This window comes from Clytia hemisphaerica, unplaced genomic scaffold, assembly GCF_902728285.1.
Source record: "Clytia hemisphaerica strain Z4C2 unplaced genomic scaffold, Clytia hemisphaerica genome assembly, whole genome shotgun sequence".
In the NCBI taxonomy this organism is placed as follows: Eukaryota; Metazoa; Cnidaria; class Hydrozoa; order Leptothecata; family Clytiidae; genus Clytia; species Clytia hemisphaerica.
Window position 1 is genome coordinate 1,259,258 of NW_027103699.1, and position 21,194 is coordinate 1,280,451.

At 33.9% G+C, this 21,194-nt stretch overlaps 2 protein-coding genes across 2 annotated transcripts; both read left to right on the forward strand.

The window, feature by feature from the left end:
* Positions 1–1,978: 1,978 nt before the first annotated feature.
* LOC136803973 (COMM domain-containing protein 5-like) lies at positions 1,979–16,866 on the forward strand. Its single transcript, XM_067060703.1, has 6 exons — positions 1,979–2,504; positions 15,008–15,197; positions 15,653–15,703; positions 15,981–16,076; positions 16,343–16,418; positions 16,625–16,866. Exons 1-6 carry the CDS (start codon positions 2,363–2,365, stop codon positions 16,724–16,726), a joined length of 657 nt encoding a protein of 218 aa, XP_066916804.1. The 5' UTR covers positions 1,979–2,362; the 3' UTR covers positions 16,727–16,866.
* Positions 16,867–17,372: 506 nt separating this feature from the next.
* Positions 17,373–20,052, forward strand: LOC136803926 (ectonucleotide pyrophosphatase/phosphodiesterase family member 7-like). Its single transcript, XM_067060649.1, has 4 exons — positions 17,373–17,834; positions 18,414–18,672; positions 18,901–19,190; positions 19,397–20,052. The coding sequence occupies exons 1-4, from the start codon at positions 17,425–17,427 to the stop codon at positions 19,965–19,967; spliced, it is 1,530 nt and encodes a 509-aa protein (XP_066916750.1). The 5' UTR covers positions 17,373–17,424; the 3' UTR covers positions 19,968–20,052.
* The last annotated feature ends 1,142 nt before the right edge of the window (positions 20,053–21,194 follow it).

Genomic DNA, 21,194 nt, shown 5'->3' on the forward strand with positions numbered 1-21,194 from the left:
ATGACACAAGATTTTTTGTACCTTTAGAAAAAAACCCTTTCCAATCTCATACCGTGGTTATCCCGGGGAAAATAGCGGAAAGATTCCGGAAAAGTATCAAGTATCTTACCTTACTTACCTGTAACAATCTAATACGGTAGTTCCCTTAACAATCCAAAGCGCCAAAATCCCAAAAAGTGGCTTCACCTCAGCAATATCCGGATTTATGCTATTTTGGTGCTTTTGGAAACTATTGGATATAGGTAAGTACGATAATGCGGAAACGGGAATCTTATACAAAACGACTATATATCTGCCAAAGACTCAAAAACGTGTCCTACGCCTATCCGACAACAAAAAAGTTGTTACGACTTATTTCAAATGCTTCCAAGGAAGCCATCGAATGCAAAGCAAAGCTCAATCTTGCAACTCATACTTATAAAGTAAACAAATTAAGTAACAGTACCCTAACCTTATGTCGACTTTATTTAACTTGAAAACTAGAAAAGCTCTATCATCGAGAGGTTTGAAAATTATCTCAAAGGTACAGAGACATTCTGCAATCAACATTCAAAAAAGCAGAGTAATTTTTATAATTGAAGAACATTGGTGAGGTCATCAAATTAAATTCTCTCAAACACAATAATTAAGCTTTCCTTAGCCCACTTTTTCATCATTGAAAAAATACAATGTCCTTGGTGGAAAAATTTTGAAAAGTAGGTTAAAACAACAGAATTAAGGCAAAAGAGGGAACTTTCAAAACATTTTCCCAAAAATTAATAAGCGGGGTGTTTGGAATAAGAATGTCTTGGGTGGAGAATTTTCGAAGAATTAACGCTAATTAGGTACTCAAGAGTATATTTATGTTCGTAGTTTACACTTATCTTTGTTTTGATAAATGAAAAAAACAAAAAAAAACAAAGAACACCTGGACATCAAACTTGACCAATTCCATGATTTTTCTTCTTCATTTCCAAACTACACCATGTAAGTTGGTCCCACTATTCTACTTCCGACATTTCTTTTATGAAACTTTATTTCTTTGGTTACACGTTTTTTACTAGAAAAAACTTTATAAGAGCATAAGCCTTCGATGGCCAAAATGTTAAGAACAAGTAAAGAACATTTTAAGTATATAAAATGGTAAAAAATACTCACAAAATAAGCCAAATAAGAACATGTTAATAACAGGCTTTTAAAACTCAAAAAGTTAAGAACATTCAAAGGCTTCAAAAATTTTGGATATTCTTATGAAAAACGTGTAGTGGTCAGAGGGGAAAACGTCTTTTTCATCAGTGAATTCAACTTTCCTATCTCTGAAATGGTGAAAAGGGTGTCGGAGATAAGGGATGTCGACTTGGACCAACTCATGGTATTTCAGACTGTTTTTTTATTGTATAGTTTTTGTTTTTCAAAATGCTAGGGTCAGAATTTTCATCTTCTAAAGTTTTAGGAAAGCCGGAGAGATAAAACATAAACTAAAAACCATGCATAAAAACTTTCATTTTTAGAATTCCAAAAGCATCCTCCCCCTCTATTCCAAATCAAATTTTATGTGATAACTGGTGATAAGACTTTCTGTTTTTACCCCCCCCCCAACATATGGAAAGATGTTATATTTTTTTTCATTTAGAATTCACTCTTGGTTCAAATTTTACATGCTCAAAATTAGTTTACAAAAAATATATTTCCTTAATTGTAAATGTGCAACTGCAACTTTCAATATTTGGAGGTATTTCTCTGTCGATCTGCAAGTCGTTTTTTATACTTTGGCCAAACTTTTTTCAAAAAGTAAAGTTCCACTTTTCTCCCTTGATCTTTTATTTCCTGTTCTTGCTCTAATTCAAAATCATAGTTTAATGTTTCTGATCCAATGTTATGAGTTTTACTCAAAACATCTTCAAAATCGTCAGCTGGAAAATCTTCGATATAAGCTTGGTATTTTTGCAAATCGAATTCTCCTCTTTCGTTTAAAAATGGGGCACTCAACAATTTAATATTCCCAAGTTTCTTCGGTTCTTTTGCAAGGTCTACCATGACGTTCTGAAGAGGAACTGACTCTTGAATTGTTGGCTCATCTTGAACAAATGTGACTGGTTGAATTTTAACAAGCGTTTTTATTTTCCTTAGGAGCTCGTTATTTTGTGGCGTGTTCTTCAAAACAACTCTTTTCTTCCTTCTTGTTAACCCGAGAGTCTTGAGGGTTTGTTTTTCCCACCATGGTCTCCTGATACCACTACCAATTAGCGTTACAAGATGAAGTTTGTGAGGAACGTGCTTCGGAAAATTGGCAGCCATATTTCTTTGTCGAATTGTAAACAAATTCTGCTGACTGTCAGCGTAAGTTCGTGCACATTTTACACAAAGTTTTATTCGATTCAAGATGGCGGGTCGTGAGCGAGCGACTTCAATGACAACAATTCATGGACAAACTTTTTTGCCAGCAAAACTACCTGATGTCATCAAACGAATGGTCCCTATTGCACTAAAATTGAAGAAAGATAGTTATAGAAAGATCCTACAAGGTAAAATTTTTCTACAGCTTAGGCGGTCATCGAAAAATTGTTCTATTTGTAGGGTGGCCAGGCCAAAATTTTCCCCTCAAATTTTGAAAACCAAACTAATTTTATTTGAAAGTCCTTACCTTTGTGAGAAAAATGAGGGGTCATTTGTTGAAATTGGTTAAGTAGTTCCAAAGTTATTCCATTTTCAAACCACAAAAAAACCACCTTTTCAAGGAATCGTCTCCCTACCACCCACGTGCAACCAAGAAATGACCTTTGGACAGCACCGAAAAACATTAAAGATGGCCGGTGAATTCTAGCCTTCCGCGTGGCGGGGCGTGAGGAGTTTTGCTGGCGTGGTCTGAAAATCGGCCCGATGACTGTTAAACTTTAGCTTATTGCTAATGAGCTGGAAATGATAGCTAAAAACAAATTTCACCACTAGAAAGCTGAAATCCTCAGCTTTCAGATGGTGTATGGTGCTTAAATGAAAAAATCCGCAATCTTGTTAAAAAATCGCAATTTCTCCTTGTTTTTCAAATTTCCAGACGGCCTGTAGATTTTCAAATAAAGCACTTTGTGATAGATTGTAGCCTAATCTTACCCTGGGTTCATTAAAAAAACCGCGATTGAAAAGATGAACCAGCTCAATAGCGACAGCCATTTGTTTCAATGTGGGTCGAGAATTTTCCGGTGCCGTGGTCAGCGCTAAATCGCGTTTTCACTTTGACGTCGCAAAACATGAATATCTTTGGAAAGAAAATAGATACCTGGATGCAGTTTTTTTTACTTGTTTCCCTGATAATTCCTGATTGATTTAAAAACAGAATGAACAGATTTGGATGATTTAAAGGTAAGTACTAATGCATTGAAGTTCATTTTTGTAAATTCTTCCTCGTTCCGCGCAAAAAATCCCGACGAGTGCGCACCCTACTATTTGTGTCACCCGCCCGCATCAAATTTTCTGCTGATTTTCCGGTGCGGAGATGCGGAAAAAAATCTGGGAAAAGCAATTTGTTCTTTTAAAGTATAGTTTTTTCTCAATTGCTCTGACGACCATCGAAAAATTGTTTTGCTCGCGTTACCACCCGCCCCTGAGTTACTGGCGTGATTAAAAAAACCTGGGAATGTTTTTGACCGCACGCCCGCCCGCCCGTATGCATTTTTAACACCCGTTGCGACGCGAACAGAGCATTTTTTTGATGACCGCCTTACAAGTTGTCCAGGAAATCTCTGTTTTCATCGATTGATTTTTTGTCAGTTTTTTAGAGGAGGCAGTCAAGACTAGTAGACAGACTTAAACTTCTACCTTATTGGAACTAATTTTTGCGGGAATTAATTTTAGTGTTTTTCCCAGTTTTTCATCAAAATCGCGAAAATTTGTGACCCTCCAAGCGATATCAAAGACACGAAATTGTTACCGGCAACGAAGCGGTAACATTATTACCGGCAAATTGGCGTATAATTTACCGATCTTGCCGATCTGGTTTAAATCATCACCGGCAAATTACCGGCAAATTACCGCTCAATGGTAGACCGGCAATCTGCCGGCTAAATTGCCGATCTTCAGCGCGACTTCAGATTTTTGACAGCGGCAAAATATCGGCACGAGCTGATTGCGTCACTTATTTCGGCTGCCGTGAGAATAGTTTGCCTCGTTCTCACGAAAAGTAGCCATTTTAGACATCTATGCATCCATGTATCTATGTATCTACACATCCATGTATCTATGTATCTATATATCTACATATCTACGCATCCATGTATCTATGTATCTACATATCTACACATCCATGTATCCATGTATCTATGTATCTACGCATGCATGTATTATGTATCTATGTATCTACATATCTACACATCTATGTATCTATATATCCACGTATCTATGTATCTATGTATCTATATATCTACGCATCTATGTATCCATGTATCTATGTATCTATATATCTACGCATCTATGTATCCATGTATCTATGTATCTACACATCCATGTATCTATGTATCTATATATCTACATATCTACGCATCCATGTATCTATGTATCTACATATCTACACATCCATGTATCCATGTATCTATGTATCTACGCATGCATGTATTATGTATCTATGTATCTACATATCTACACATCTATGTATCTATATATCCACGTATCTATGTATCTATGTATCTATATATCTACGCATCTATGTATCCATGTATCTATGTATCTATGCATCCATGTATCAATGTATCTATGTATCTACGCATCCATGTATCTATGTATCTATGTATCCATGTATCCATGTATCTATGTATCTATGTATCTACGCATCTGTACGCATCCATGTGTCTATGTATCTATATATCTTCGCATCCATGTATGTATGTATCTAAATATCCATGTATCTATGTATCTATGTATCTACATATCTATGCATCCATATATCTATGTATCTACATATCTACGCATCCATGTATCTATATATCTACATATCTACGCATCCATGTATCTATGTATCTACATATCTACACATCTACTAATCTATGTATCCACGTATCTATGTATCTATGTATCTACATATCTACGCATCCATGTATCTATGTATCTATGTATCTACGCATCCATGTATCTATGTATCTATATATCTACGCATCCATGTATCCATGTATCTATGTATCTATGCATCCATGTATATATTTATCTATGTATCTACGCATCCATGTATCTATGTATCTATATATCTACGCATCCATGTATCCATGTATCTATGCATCCATGTATCTATGTATCTTTGTATCTACGCATCCGTGTATCTATGTATCTATATATCTACGCATCCATGTATCCATGTATCTATGTATCTTTATATCTACATATCTACGCATCCATGCATCCATGCATCTATGTATCTATGTATCTATGTATCTATGTATCCATGTATCTATGTATCTACACATCTACGCATCAATATATCTATGTATCCATGTATCTATGTATCCATGTATCTACATATCCATGTATCTATGTATCTATATATCTACATATCTACGCATCCATGTATCTATGTATCTACATATCTACACATCCATGTATCCATGTATCTATGTATCTATATATCTACATATCCATGTATATATATATCTATGTATCTATATATCATATATCTATGTATCTATGTATCTATGTATCTATATATCTATGTATCTATATATCTACATATCCATGTATCTATGTATCTATGTATCTATGTATCTACACATCTACGCATCCATGTATCTATGTATCTATATATCTACATATCTATGTATCTATGTATCTATGTATCTACGCATCCATGTATCTATGTATCTATGTATCTACATATCCACGTATCTATGTATCTATGTATCTATGTATCTACATATCTACGCATCCATGTATCTATGTATATATGTATCTACACATCCATGTATTTATGTATCTATGTATCTATATAATCTACATATCCATGTATCTATATATCTATGTATCTACGCATCCACGTATCTATGTATCTATGTATCTACATATCTACGCATCCATGTATCTATATATCTACATATCTACACATCTATGTATCTACATATCCACGTATCTATGTATCTACATATCTACGCATCCATGTATCTATGTATCTATGTATGTACGCATCCATGTATCTATGTATCTATATATCTACGCATCCATGTATCCATGTATCTACATATCTACACATCTATGTATCTACATATCCATGTATATATATATCTATGTATCTATATATCATATATCTATGTATCTATGTATCTATGTATCTATATATCTATGTATCTATATATCTACATATCCATGTATCTATGTATCTATGTATCTATGTATCTACACATCTACGCATCCATGTATCTATGTATCTATATATCTACATATCTATGTATCTATGTATCTATGTATCTACGCATCCATGTATCTATGTATCTATGTATCTACATATCCACGTATCTATGTATCTATGTATCTATGTATCTACATATCTACGCATCCATGTATCTATGTATATATGTATCTACACATCCATGTATTTATGTATCTATGTATCTATATAATCTACATATCCATGTATCTATATATCTATGTATCTACGCATCCACGTATCTATGTATCTATGTATCTACATATCTACGCATCCATGTATCTATATATCTACATATCTACACATCTATGTATCTACATATCCACGTATCTATGTATCTACATATCTACGCATCCATGTATCTATGTATCTATGTATGTACGCATCCATGTATCTATGTATCTATATATCTACGCATCCATGTATCCATGTATCTACATATCTACACATCTATGTATCTACATATCCATGTATCTATGTATCTATGTATCTATATATCTACATATCTACGCATCCATGTATCTATGTATCTACATATCTATACATCTATGTATCCACGTATCTATGTATCTACATATCTACGCATCCATGTATCTATGTATCTATGTATTATCTATCTATTTAAAGGATTATAATCATGATTCAAAGATAAAAAATGATCCATTGTTTTACTACATATCTAAAACTTCACAAAAATCCGGGATTTTCAATGAAAGTTTCAACAGTTTACTACTGAAAAATGATATTTTAATGTAAATTGAAGCATAAAAAGTCATTCTAAAAGTTAGCACATAATTAGGCTTGAAACAAAAGACTTTTGTCACAACACGCTAATTATGCAGATTTATTATAGTGACAACAAAAGAAACCTGCTATTTACTCGACATAAACTTCCTTAAGGGCAAGAGACCTGGTATATGACGAGCCGTAAATCATAATTCATTTTCACTAAGCTTTCTGATTGGTTCAAATTTTATTACAGAATGCGAATATGGTTTTTCAACAGGGTGTCTTGAAAAACGTACCGAGTCGTACCACTTCTATAGAAAGAAAGTTCTTGTGTGTGTTTGATTAAATTTGCAATGTTTATCATATTAACATATTAATTGTCACGAGACATCTTTTATGAATAACTTTTACAAAAAACAATTCTCAATAACTTTAACGTCAAGAAAATTGTAAAGAAATTTAATTTTTTTTAATCATAATGACTGTTGTAAAAACAATTATACTAACATATTGTTAAACACACGCAACAACCTTCTACTTAGAATCATGTTCGCGCTCGATACTTTTTTCCAGACACCCTGTATAGTCAACCGTCTATACATTTCAACTGGACACCATACAAGTTCATGCTGCATAGTGGATATGTAGATACATAGATGCGTAGATATGTAGATATATAGATACATGGATATGTAGATACATGGATGCGTTGATTTAGATATGTAGATACATAGATACATAGATACATAGATACATGGATACATAGATACATGGATATGTAGATACATAGATACATAGATATATAGTTACATGGATATGTAGATATATGGTTACATAGATACATAGATACATGGATGCGTAGATATGTAGATACATAGATACGTGGATATGTAGATACATAGATGTGTAGATATGTAGATACATAGATACATAATACATGGATGCGTAGATACATAGATACATGGATACATGGATGTGTAGATATGTAGATACATAGATACATGGATGCGTAGATATATAGATACATAGATACATGGATGCGTAGATATATAGATACATAGATACATGGATGCGTAGATACATAGATACATGGATGCGTAGATACATGGATGCATAGATACATAGATACATGGATACATGGATGCGTAGATATATAGATTCATAGATACATGGATGCGTAGATACATAGATACATAGATGCATAGATACATGGATACATGGATGCGTAGATATAGAGATACATAGATACATGGATGCGTAGATACATAGATACATGGATGCGTAGATATGTAGATACATAGATACATGGATATGTAGATATATAGATACATAGATACATGGATACATAGATATATAGATACATAGATACATAGATACGTGGATACATAGATGTATAGATATGTAGATACATAGATACATGGATGCGTAGATATGTAGATATATAGATACACAGATACTTAGATACATGGATTTGTAGATATGTAGATACATTGATACATAGATGCGTAGATGTGTAGATACATGGATACATGGATGCGTAGATACATAGATACATAGATACATGGATGCATGGATGCGTAGATATATAGATACATGGATACATGGATGCTTAGATATATAGATACATAGATACACAGATACGTAGATATATAGATACATGGATTTGTAGATATATAGATACATAGATACATAGATACATGGATGCGTAGATACATAGATACATAGATACATAGATGCGTAGATATGTAGATACATAGATACATAGATACGTGGATACATAGATTAGTAGATGTGTAGATGCGTAGATACATAGATACATGGATACATAGATGTGTAGATATGTAGATACATAGATACATGGATGTGTAGATATGTAGATATATAGATACATGGATATGTAGATACATGGATATTTAGATACATAGATACATGGATGCGTAGATATATAGATATATAGATACATGGATATGTAGATACATAGATACATAGATACGTGGATACATAGATGTGTAGATATGTAGATACATAGATACATAGATACATGGATACATAGATACATAGATACATAGATACATATATACATGGATATTTAGATACATAGATACATAGATACATGGATGCGTAGATACATAGATACATAGATACATGGATGCGTAGATATATAGATACATAGATACACAGATACGTAGATATATAGATACATGGATATGTAGATATATAGATACATAGATACATAGATACATGGATGCGTAGATATGTAGATACATAGATACATGGATGCGTAGATATGTAGATACATAGATATATGGATGCATAGATATGTAGATACATAGATACATAGATACGTGGATATGTAGATACATAGATATATAGGAATATAGGAATATGTACCATATATTGATTACGTAATGTTAGAATGTTTTTATTCTTCGTCTACCGGCATCCATAAGGCCGGCAAATTGTCGGCAAATTGTCGGCAAATTACCGGATAAAACACCCTTCTAAAAATAGACGTCACGGCTGGTAACCGCAAAGTTCCCGCCTATAGGTTTAAGAAAGAAAAAATTGCTTGATTTCGTGAACCGATAAATTACCGGCTTAATTCTATGAGTGAGCGGACGATTATCAACTATTGCCGGCAAATTGGCGGATCATTTTGCGATGTTTGCCGGAAAGATTTTTATGTACTTAAAATCGCTTGGAGGATCACATTTGTGCCTGTGAAAAATTTTGAGAGTTCAAAACCGCAAAAATTACTTCCTGCGAAATACAATTTTTTTTTCAATTTTATTGAAAAATTTGAAAAATCCCTAGGAAAATGAAAGAAATTTGTCTCAAAAAGGGCAAAACCGCGAAAATTAAAAACGGAAAATGGAAAATTCCGGAATGAAAAAAATGCAAAAATTAAAAACCCGCGAAATGCAATTTTTCGGATATTTTTTTTGACCGCAAAAATTAGTTCCCACAAAAATTAGCTCCAATAAGGTATCATTGACAAGTAATCTCTGTGTGAAATTTATATCATAATCTGCACCAAAAACAAAAGTGGTCTCTTCTCTTACTGATTGCACAACCCTCACAGGTGTTTGCCGTGAGCAATAGTTGGTAATGCAAAGTCTCACAAAATCGCATTTAGCAAACGCAAAAAAAAACTCCACAATAGCGGCATCGTGCGAGAGCAAACAGAATAGCAAAATAAACAAATTTCAAAGGCTCATTGTAAGTGATTGAGTGAAGCTATCATCAAAAAAATAAAAATAAAATAAACCTTTAACCTTTCAATAATCCAAATAAGCAAAATATTTCAAATGAATTGATGTTTCAGTTTGAAAACAAGCACCATTTCTACCATACACTTTTAGAGCAAAAAGCAGCATTTCGCTGAAATCTGCTGCTCTTCCCGGGCAAATAATTTCTCAGAATGTCAGAGAGTCTGGTGCTGAATATATACCGGGTGCACCAAAAAAAAGTATACAACTTTGTCGAGATATTGTGAGCTTCAGGATTTAATTTTTTTGTTCATTCTTTTTTTAGTGTATAGAGGATGCTCTAACTTGAATTTTGAGCTATTATACATTAAATTTGAAAACGTAGTTCGAAAATTATTTCAAAAAAACTGACTTATTTTTAATGTCGAAATTTCAAAAAACCATCAAAAACAGCGAGCAAACTTTTCTCTTGACACTTACCTTGTTTACACAAAAAAATACCAAAAAATGCAACTGTGTTCATCAAAACTCGTCACGGGATTTAAGAATATGGTAAAGACAAGCTATTCCCATGTAAGATAATATTTTTGGAAAAGCTGAAAATTTTTTTTGGAAATCTCCAAGGTTTTGATGTTATGCTATGTGAGAAAATCGTTGAAAAAATAGATCACCATTCCTCGACTAGTTGTTCAAAGAACTTGGGTCTGCATTGACTTTGATGGTGTTTTAAATGTTCATGACGTGCAAATAAGATGGGCAAACTGTTGGCAAAATATAAGATAAGAGAAAAGAATAAAAGAAACAATGAAATTGTTTTTTTGTCATTTTGTCTTATTTATAGCGTGATTGCTGTTTTTAATGATTTTTCAAAATTTCGACATGGAAAAAAAGTTAGTTTTTTGGAAATAACTTTCGAACTGCTATTTCAAATTTAATGTATAATAGCTCAAAGTTCAAGTTAGAGCATCCTCTATACAATAAAAAAAGAATGAACAAAAAATTTAAATCCTGAAGCTCACAATATCTCGACAAACCTGTATACTTTTTTTTGGTGCACCCGGTAGTTTAGTGGGTTAAGCTTGTTTTAGTTCTCTATCTTTAAATAAAGCCTGAAAACCTCATCTGAGACGGGGGTCATAATAACGATCTTTGTCTATTTTGCAGTCGTACAATCTTTTACTTCTCAAAACCATTTAGATCAGGTTTTATATATAATAACAAAGATATTTAACCAAAATTTGTTTCATTAAAGCTATTTTCTTTCAGCGAAATAAGCCTTTAGTAAATATTTAAACCCCCGGTTTTATTTCGATATTTACAATGTGATTTTATAGCCAGAGTTGGGAACCGGCTAGATTGTGTGATCTGATTGGCTGAATGAGCAAACGCAGGACTCAGCCCAGGACTTTTTACCTGCGTTTTAAACGCGTTTACGGCAATGTTTATTCTTTACACTTTCGTTTTCAAAATCTGTTGGACATTGATTTTGGCTTGTGACGATTACCTCGCATAACATCTGTGCCCTCTGCCGACGCACCGGACAGTCAGGTGTTTTGTCCGGCAGTTAGTCACACTTAGCGTCCCGCAAAATGCGTATCAAAGATTAATTCTGCGAAAGGGCTACTGTAACTTGGTCTAATGTTGACACCCCTCCTCTAATTCCGACACCCTTTTTATCAGCTGAAATTGATAGAAAGTTCAAAACAGTTTTTCTTTGCTTTATAGTGGTCAGAGAGGAATAATCCTTTTTCAATCAGTGATTCAAGCTTTCATATTATTCCTGTCTCAAAAGAAGGTTGTCAGAATTAGACAAGGGATGTCGATATTAGACCAACTTACGGTATATTGTTTACTAGCCAGGAGACACTGTCTAAACTTTTTCTTTTTTCCTGCAACATCCAAAATAGAAAATGAATTCGACATTTTGGAGATTTTCGCAGTGAAGCGATAGGCGGGTTTCCTGTCTAATTGTTCACTTGACTCTCAAGCTTCTGAAGGGATTCATGAAAAAATAACCTGGTGCTTTTTAATGAAATTAACATTTTCAAAAACTTTGAGAAATTGCCTAAAATTTGAGCTATAGATGAACAAATTTGAGCCAAGCCAACCTTGAAAACTAATTTGAAGATCAACTTCCCAAGAAAAAGATCTATGGGGAAGGCGGAACCCACCTAGATCCGCGCACCACCGGGTAGGCTGTTTCCCGGAAATTTTGCCGGACCTCAAACAATGACCCATCTACATGTGTGGAATTATTTTTACTTTAGCGTATAAACAAGGCCTTAAAAATCAAAGCGCTGTCTTGGGAATTGAATGACAAAATTTGGTTGGTTGATATTTGGCTGCTGCACGTTTGTAATCTGTCATTTTGTCTCATTTTAAGTTTTAATTGATTGTCTTGGGATCCTGAACTTGATTCAGGTAACTCTCATCCTTGTTGTTGCAAATACATCCTGTAGATGACTGATGTTGTTTTTTCTGAAAGTTAAATTTCTTAGTGTGACTAACTGTCTGGTGCCAAAAATCCCTCAGCCACACTGGAAACCTTTTGTCTGCAGTTATCTGGTGTTAGTCTTGTGTTAATTTTTCAAGCTCCTGGACACCAGATATGTGTGTTTAAAAAAGAATGGGCCATTCCAGAAAAATTCTCTTTTTTGCTGTTTTTAATTCCATAACCTTGGAAATTCATACATTCTAAAACATGCAGTGTGGGAAAGCTGCTAAGATGTTGACTTGAAAGCAAAAATAAAACACTGAAAACAAAAGTTTTCAGCGCATTGCGTAAACGAAAGTTTTCAGCGCACTGCGGGTGACATGACTGTTTTTGTCCCTCCATCGATGGACTTCTACTCTACCGAAGTCGTCTTCCTGCTTCTCTGATGTACGGGCTGGTCCAAAAAAAGTGTCCATTAAAAAAATTTAAATTTTGACTTAGCAAGTTCTATTGGTCCTTTTTACTTGAAATTTGGTAGGGACATTCTTTTACATAACTCTGAATATCCCTCAAATTTCATTCTCAGTAAACAATTTTTCGAAAAGTTATACTTTTAAATTAAATGTGCCGAAATGGCCTTGTTCAAAAATTGATGTCAAAACAGATGAAGTTTTTGTCTCACGTTCTCTTTTTGAAGTCATTACATTGCAATGCACCATAAAATTGAAAAAAGCTGGACGATCAAACTAAACAGAACTAAAACTGAACGATTCGCGGAAGCATGGTTTACTCCAGTGAAGACAAGGCAGTAATCAAAATGATTATGATGAAACAGGCTGGACGGCCTATTAAATTTAGAAAACATCCTAGCAACCCACTTGTTCTTAGGTCGGTTCATTGCTTAGTCGACAAAATAAACAGGAACAATTGTAAGAAAACCAGCTTCTGGGAGACGGATAACAGCAACTACTGAAGAAAATAGGGGCATCCGCATTATTGAGATGTTGATTTGTTCACAGGAGGAGAGTGCAGGCCCCTGCAAAAGCCCCCAAGAAATTGCTCCGTTGATTGGTATAAGTCAAAGCTCAGTAAAACGTTTGGTCAAACAAAGAGGTTTTAAAACAATTTAAGCGTTTGAAAACACCAAGAATGAGCGAAACTACCTGTCAGCGTTGAGAAATGTGCGTTTCAGGATGAAAAGGACTTTACACTTGAGGTCCTGCTTAATCTGCATAACGATAGTATTTACTTAGGAGATAAAAAAAATGTTCCAGAAGAAAATCTTTATCACCAATCGAATCGGCAATCCAAAAAGATAATGGTTTCTGCGTGTTTGACATGGAATGGAGCGATTCCACTGTTTTTTGTAAATGAAAGTGGTATGAAAGTTAATGCAACAGCATACAAAAAACAGCTTGAGAAAAAACTCATTCCGTCTGTTGCAAAACTATTTCCACATGAACAATGGATCTTCTTTCAAGATGGTGCCTCATCGCACGGAAGTAACTTGGTCCAAGGATACATAGAAGATAGACTGCGAAAACGATTCATCAAAAAGATTGACTGGCCACCTTCGTCACCTGACTGCAATCCACCTGATTATTATTTCTGGGATGCAGTCAAAGCGGAGCTGTACAGGGGCCGTTTAAACAACCCCTTCAAAAATGAAGAACAGTTAAAACATAAAATCAAATCGGTATGGAAGAAAGTTGGCTCAAACCATGAAATCTTCTGAAAGGATTTGAAACATTTCCTTCAGCAAGTTCATACTGTGAATGAAAATAACAGCGGATGTATCAAATTATTTTACAAATTATTTTTGTGATTTTATTCATTGAACTTCATACACATTTTTGTGTAGTACTTTGAGAACAATTGTGTAAAGTTTTAAGAAAATATTTGTACATAAATTAATTTATTTCAATCGTATTGAAATGTTATGAAGTAAAATGCTCTCTGAAAATAATTGACGTCAATTTTTGAACAACCTAATTCTGACTCCCATTTTGAAACCTTACAGCTTTTCGAGAAAATTTTGTTTCTAAAAATGAAATTTTGAGGGATGTTTGGAGTTATGTGAATGATTCTCTGTACCAAATATCAAGACAATAGGACCAATAGAACTTGCTACGTCAAAATTTGAATTTTATGGACACTTTTTTTGGACCACCCTGGTATGTTGCATTGAATAAGTGCCATTTCATACAAAATGTCATATATTAGTAGCAGTTGGTATCTTTCATTTCTCTTCTTTTTCAGTTATTGTTAAGGACATAGAAGGCAATCAAATAACTGAAGAAGTTTTTGATCGTTTGAGAGAATCTTTAGATGGTTTGGAGGAAGAAAAAATACTAAAAGTGTACACTGGATTGCTCGCTTTGTTAAAATATGCTTTCCGTCATCTGGCGTTGAAGAAAGAAAGCTTCCGTACGGAACTAATGGAACTAAGGTTTGTATCAATTTGTTGAAACTAGTAATACCAAAGATTTGAATTTTTACTCTCATACTTTTCCAATCATTGTAAACTTAGATAGTAATTCAATCTAATCCCCGAGGAAATTCTGATTACTCAACCCATGGCATATATTCACTATGAAGGACGCAGCGACCAGGAGAATCTGATCAGGTTAATCTGACCAGGCTGGCTGTCTGCTTCGATCCTTTTTATCCAGGTTATGGATTAATAAATGAGCTTTTGAACGTGGTCCAACTAAAGCAAAGTAATCATTGTACCAAATAAAATGTTAAACAAAAACGTTAGTCTCTTTCGTGTCAGTTTTTAAGCAAAGAGTAATGTTGTTTTTATTGTTTTGGCTGAACAACCAGGTCAGACCATCATACTTTTCACATCCCTTTAGAGAAATGCGTGTGTGAGATTAACTTTGGTCTTAACTCTTGATTTAGGCTTAACAATGAACTTATTGAAGACATATCCAAGATAGTCTTCAGTGAAAGGTAAGCAATTCTCATTTAACCCCCCCCCCATTAAGTAATTTTTTTAAATATTTTCAGCCGTCAAAAGAACAGCCCCTTTCTTTTCACTTTAAAAAGCCTGGTTTGAGTCTATAATTACCTTATTTCGGAGGTATGATTATCAAAATTGAAAGATTTTTCAGATCCCCTCCATTCATTAATCATATGAGAATAAACTCATACCAAAAGTTATCATTCACAATATTTATTGATGTTTGTCATTAAGACACGGTATCAGATTTTCTATAATTTGATTTAGACACGCAAAAATTGAACAGAAACACTTAGAAGAACGCTTGACTTTGCCAAGCTTGGAATCATTGCGCTGGAGAGTCGATGTGACAATTTCGACAAGGTTTTCATAATGATCTGTTTTCAATTTTCTTCACTTATTTTTTGCAGTACTTTCTGAAGATTTATGATAATTGCAAGAACAATTGTATTACTGTTTTGAAATTATCGAAAGAAAAAAGGGGAAGAATAAAATCACAAGAAGAGAAAATCTTTTTATAATACTGTATTCAGCTGTATTTCTTTAACAACAATTTCAGAATTTGAAAAAAGAATAGACAAAAGATAAACAGTCTGTCATTACAGATTATTTACATTTTTATCTCTTAGTGTATTGAATCGTGTTTTGGAGCCTACCATCTTGATGGAAACCACGGATGACAAAGGAAAGAAAGCTACTTTTGAGGTAATCGTCTATGTGTTAAGGTTGTCAAAAAAGATTTTCTGTTGGAATGATCGCTCAAAACGAGTCAATATTAAAGAACAGTTTCACTTAATTTTGCATAAATAAGTCGTGTCGAATTTATTTTGCCCTGTCATCAAAACCAGCTAGACTTTTAGTAACTGTTTATATCATTCAAACCGGTAAATTGACATCCTATTCCATTTCAGGTGTCACAAAAGAAGTTCCATGAACTGCGTTACAACGTTGCCAAAGTTATGAAAGAGATGGAGGACCTTGAAAAGAGGAGTATCCTTAAAGTTCAAGATTGAAATAATTCTAATAATTTATTTTTTTAACGGTTTAAATTTGATTTCACACTATTCTACTGGACTTTATATTCTAAGCATGCACTCTTAAAGAACAACTTTTCTTCTTGCATCAATTTCATGCTTATTCTTTTCAATAATAAGTGTCTCTTCTTCATGTAGAGTTTTTATTGAATAAAAAGTGTCTAATTCAATTCGTAGAGCTTTTATTGATTATATGGGTACTGATATGTTTTTGTTCCTAAACATTTAGCAAAATATCAGTACTTTTGAACTGATTTTTATAGTGACATAATTTGTTTTTGTAATTTTGTAAATATGAATTGAAAAGGTTTATAACTCCAGAAAGAGATAAAATACTTCTTTGTTTTGCATGTTTACTATTTTCTAGAGTTTAAAAAATATTAGTATCAACATACCCGAACTATTCCTAAGGTAGCATTATGACATTCTGCTCATCCAGAATTACAATCCTTAACATCATATTAACATCCATAACATTATTCTAACAAGAAATGAATGTTCAAACAATGTTTTGTGCAAGCAGTCTCTAGCCAAAAATCTAGTATCAATGTATATCAGCTGAAAAATTGTAACTGAAAAAGGGTTTCGCGATATCAAATTATATTTCTTCATCTTTATTTAAGGAAGTTATCATAAAAAAAACAAAGTTCGTACAAATGGGTTGAAATCTTGGATGAATGTTTTATATTACAATTCTTCTACTTGCCTGGCATGGGTTGCCATGGACCAAATCAACACCAATGAAAGAGAAAGTATTTTTGTTGGTATTTGATGGATTTGTACACGACTTTGAAAAATTGACAACCAACATGCCGAATTTTCAAAAACTTGCATCCGAAGGTGTCAAAGCTAAAGGGTTGATTCCACCTTTTCCATCAAGTACTTGGCCCTCTATGAATACATTATCCACTGGTTTATACCCTGAATCTCATGGGATCATTAGAAATAATTTCTTTAATAGTGATGGTGTACGTTTTTCATGGACAGGTGACCCAAGTAACCATAGCAACGCAATGTTTTTCAGTCAAGAACCTATTTGGCTATCAAATCAGAAACAAAACGGTAAAAATTATGATTTCACAATGGGGCAACCCGCCCATTTTGCATTACTCCTTGAATAAAAAAGTTACGATTCATAGCAATACAACAACTTGGAAGATGACCTTGCCCAAATTTTTTTATCAAACCCTTTATTTTGAATCTCCAAGTCTTTGCAGTATCATTCATATTCTCATATACCGGGTGTACCAAAAAAGTATACAGTTTTATCAAGATATTGTAAGCTTAAGATATTGTGGTTAAAGATTTTTTGTTGATGCTATTAGTTTAGTTTTGTCCGCATTATTTGGATCGTTTCCAAACAACATGGTATTCTTAGGATCGTGAAAAACATGAAAACAATATTTCCCTCAAAACAATGCTTAAAAATCTTTTTCATTGAATTGCCTAATAGTGTTGAATCTTCATTCAAATTTTGATTCTGTTTTTAATGAATTTTGTCATTTGGGTAGGTCAAAATTTTCAGTTTAACATAACTTTTGATTGACTGAACCGACAGAATAAAAAAAGAATGAACAAGTAATCTTCAATCGGGAGCTCACAATATCTATCTTGAAAAAACATGTATAATTTTTTTGTTACACCCGGTATAAATCCCACGATTAAGGTTGATAAAGTTGCATTCATCCATGGGATTTTTAGGTAGAAGTTCCGTGTACTATTGGCCTGGATATCTTGCTTTTGACGAAAAACCACATTACCACAACTCGAGAATCACACCCTTTGGTGCAAACATAACCACAGGTCGTCAAGCGATTGATGACACTTTTGAAAATTATGAGAAGGATCCTTCATTGAATTTCATGGTTGTATACGTCGATGCTCCTGACGAGACTGGGCATGAGCATGGCGTGACGTCACTGGAGGTATATTGTTCTACTTTGAATCAGAACTTTCGCTTTTAAAAGTTCTGTATTTAAGATTTAATGTTCAATATATTGAATACATCGTTCCACGATTTTAATATTCAATTATATTCAATATAACATCGTCCTGTTAAACAGACTGAGACAATGATAAATTGAAGAGACCTTAAGATTTGTTTTTTTGAATTTATAAAGCTCCTCTTGATCACATCATATCTTTCCTTTCAGTACCATGACCGGATAGAAAACCTAGACAAAGACGTTTTGGGATATCTTTTGGAAAAACTTCAAGGCCATCCAGAATTAAACTTGATCGTTCTCGCAGACCATGGGCAAATCAACGTTAATAATAACCGTGTTTATTTTGTCAACGACTATGTCCCAAAAGAGATGTTGGCACTATATCCATATGGTTGTAATAGTGTTTGTGCTTTGAAACCATCTCAAGGACATTCAACGGCTGAAATTATCGAAAAATTGGCACCGCTTATACACACTGGTGGCTTCAGGATATTCAAGTATTTTTCTTGTCATTCCTATAATCTTGAATTAAAATACTTTTTCCCTACACCTCTTCAGTTTGACAAGGAACCATCCCACTATATCATCGAATAAACTGCTTCTCTGGCGTCTAATCCTTGCCAGTTCTCAATGATCTGTTTTATAGTTTTCCAAAGTAGTATAACAACATAAGTACACTAACAATATCATTTTCTTTCTTTAGCCAAGAGTCAAAGAACCCGAAAAAGCGAGTACCGCAACACTTACATTATACTCAAAACGAACTCATCCCGCCGTTGTTGGTCCTACCCGATCCTGGTTGGATTCTCTACGATGAAAGTCGAAATAAAACACTCAATGGAACTTACGGTACACATGGGTACGACCCCATAGCTTGTCAAGAAATGCAGACTATTTTCTATGCTTCTGGTCCTGCTTTTAAGAAAGGCGTTACTATGGAACCGTTCGAAAGTGTCAATGTTTATCCTTTACTGGCTCATTTACTTGGTATAAAACCCAGACCGAATAATGGAACTTTAACTGTTTTTAAACACGTTTTGAAAGACTGGAAACCAAAAGAAGATATCAAATTACCAGGGAAATATTCGAAAGTGGTATACGCGTTGATATTTGTTGGAGGTGTTTTACTGGCATTGATTGGTATGGCGTGTATCTATTACACCTTGACATTTTTATATAGGTGTGTTTGTAGACTGAGTGGTGGCAGGAAGAAGAGATATGTGAAAGTGGAGAGATCGTTGTTGGAAGATGATGAAGAAGAAGATGAGTTTTAAAGATCTGGTTAAGGTTTTTTCGCGCCAAGCTTATTCAAAATGCAACGGATTTCAGGGGGGTCAAGCTGTTAGTACATGACACCCTTGACACTTAGTACGGTGGTGGTCTATTTTCAGAATTGGCAAAATGCAGTTAGTACAGCCAGTGTACTAAGTGTAAAAACAGGTGACATGCTTGGTGCGACACAGCAGATTTTTGTGTACTAACTTCCAAAAATCAAGCTTTTTTGGCAAAAAAAATAGGGATTTTGGGGCAAAAATGTTGAATTTTTTCAAAATTCAAAAAGAAAAAGGATTTCAATCTTAAAAAAGTAATTTTCAAATTTAATCTAGGGGCTGAGTTAGGTTTCGTATGCGCATCGGCGTATAGTCATTTTTTCTTTTGATCATGAAAGTATAGTCCTTGAGGAGTCAGAAAACGTGTGTGGCGTTATTTGGATCGGGCACAAATTTCCATAATGGTGGATTTTAGATTTTCAACCCTTTTTTTTTTACTTTAAACACAGACATATAATATACCAATCGATCACAAATTTTATGCTGATTAAGAAAAAAGTCAGAATTATGGTCTGAAAATTTCGTTATCTGGAGATATGAAGCACTTTTGATTTCGATTTTTTGAAATGACTACTTTTGGTTCCAGATTTGCGTGGCTGTAACATTTGATTGGCTTACTTAATTTACTTGAAATTTTTGGGGGGTCTTGCCTACCATTCAAATAATGAAATTCAGGAAAAGTTTTTTTTCTACATGAATTTCAAAATCCATAATGGCGGATTCAAAATTTTCTTTCGTCACATGGGCTCTTAGGCTCTGCTAGCCTAAGAAAAATATTTTTTGAGCTTAAAACCCTGCATATTATATACCAATCGATCAGAAATTTTATGCTGATTAAGAAAAAGGTCGGAACCATCTCAAAATTTCGTTATCAAGAGATACGAGGTACTTACGTTTTCTAAGTTTTGAAAACGAAAGTACTTCATAGCTCAAGATAGCAAAATTTTCAGACCATGGTTCTGACCTTTTTCTTAATCAGCATAAAATTTCGTTTCAAGCAAGAGGGCTAAAAAGGGTTAAAAATTTAAAATCTGCCATTATGGAAATTTGCGCCTGATCCAAATAACGCCACACACGTTTTCTGACTCTTCAAGAACTATACTTTCATGATCAAAAGAAAAAATGACTATACTTTCATGATCAAAAGAAAAAATGACTATACTGACCTAA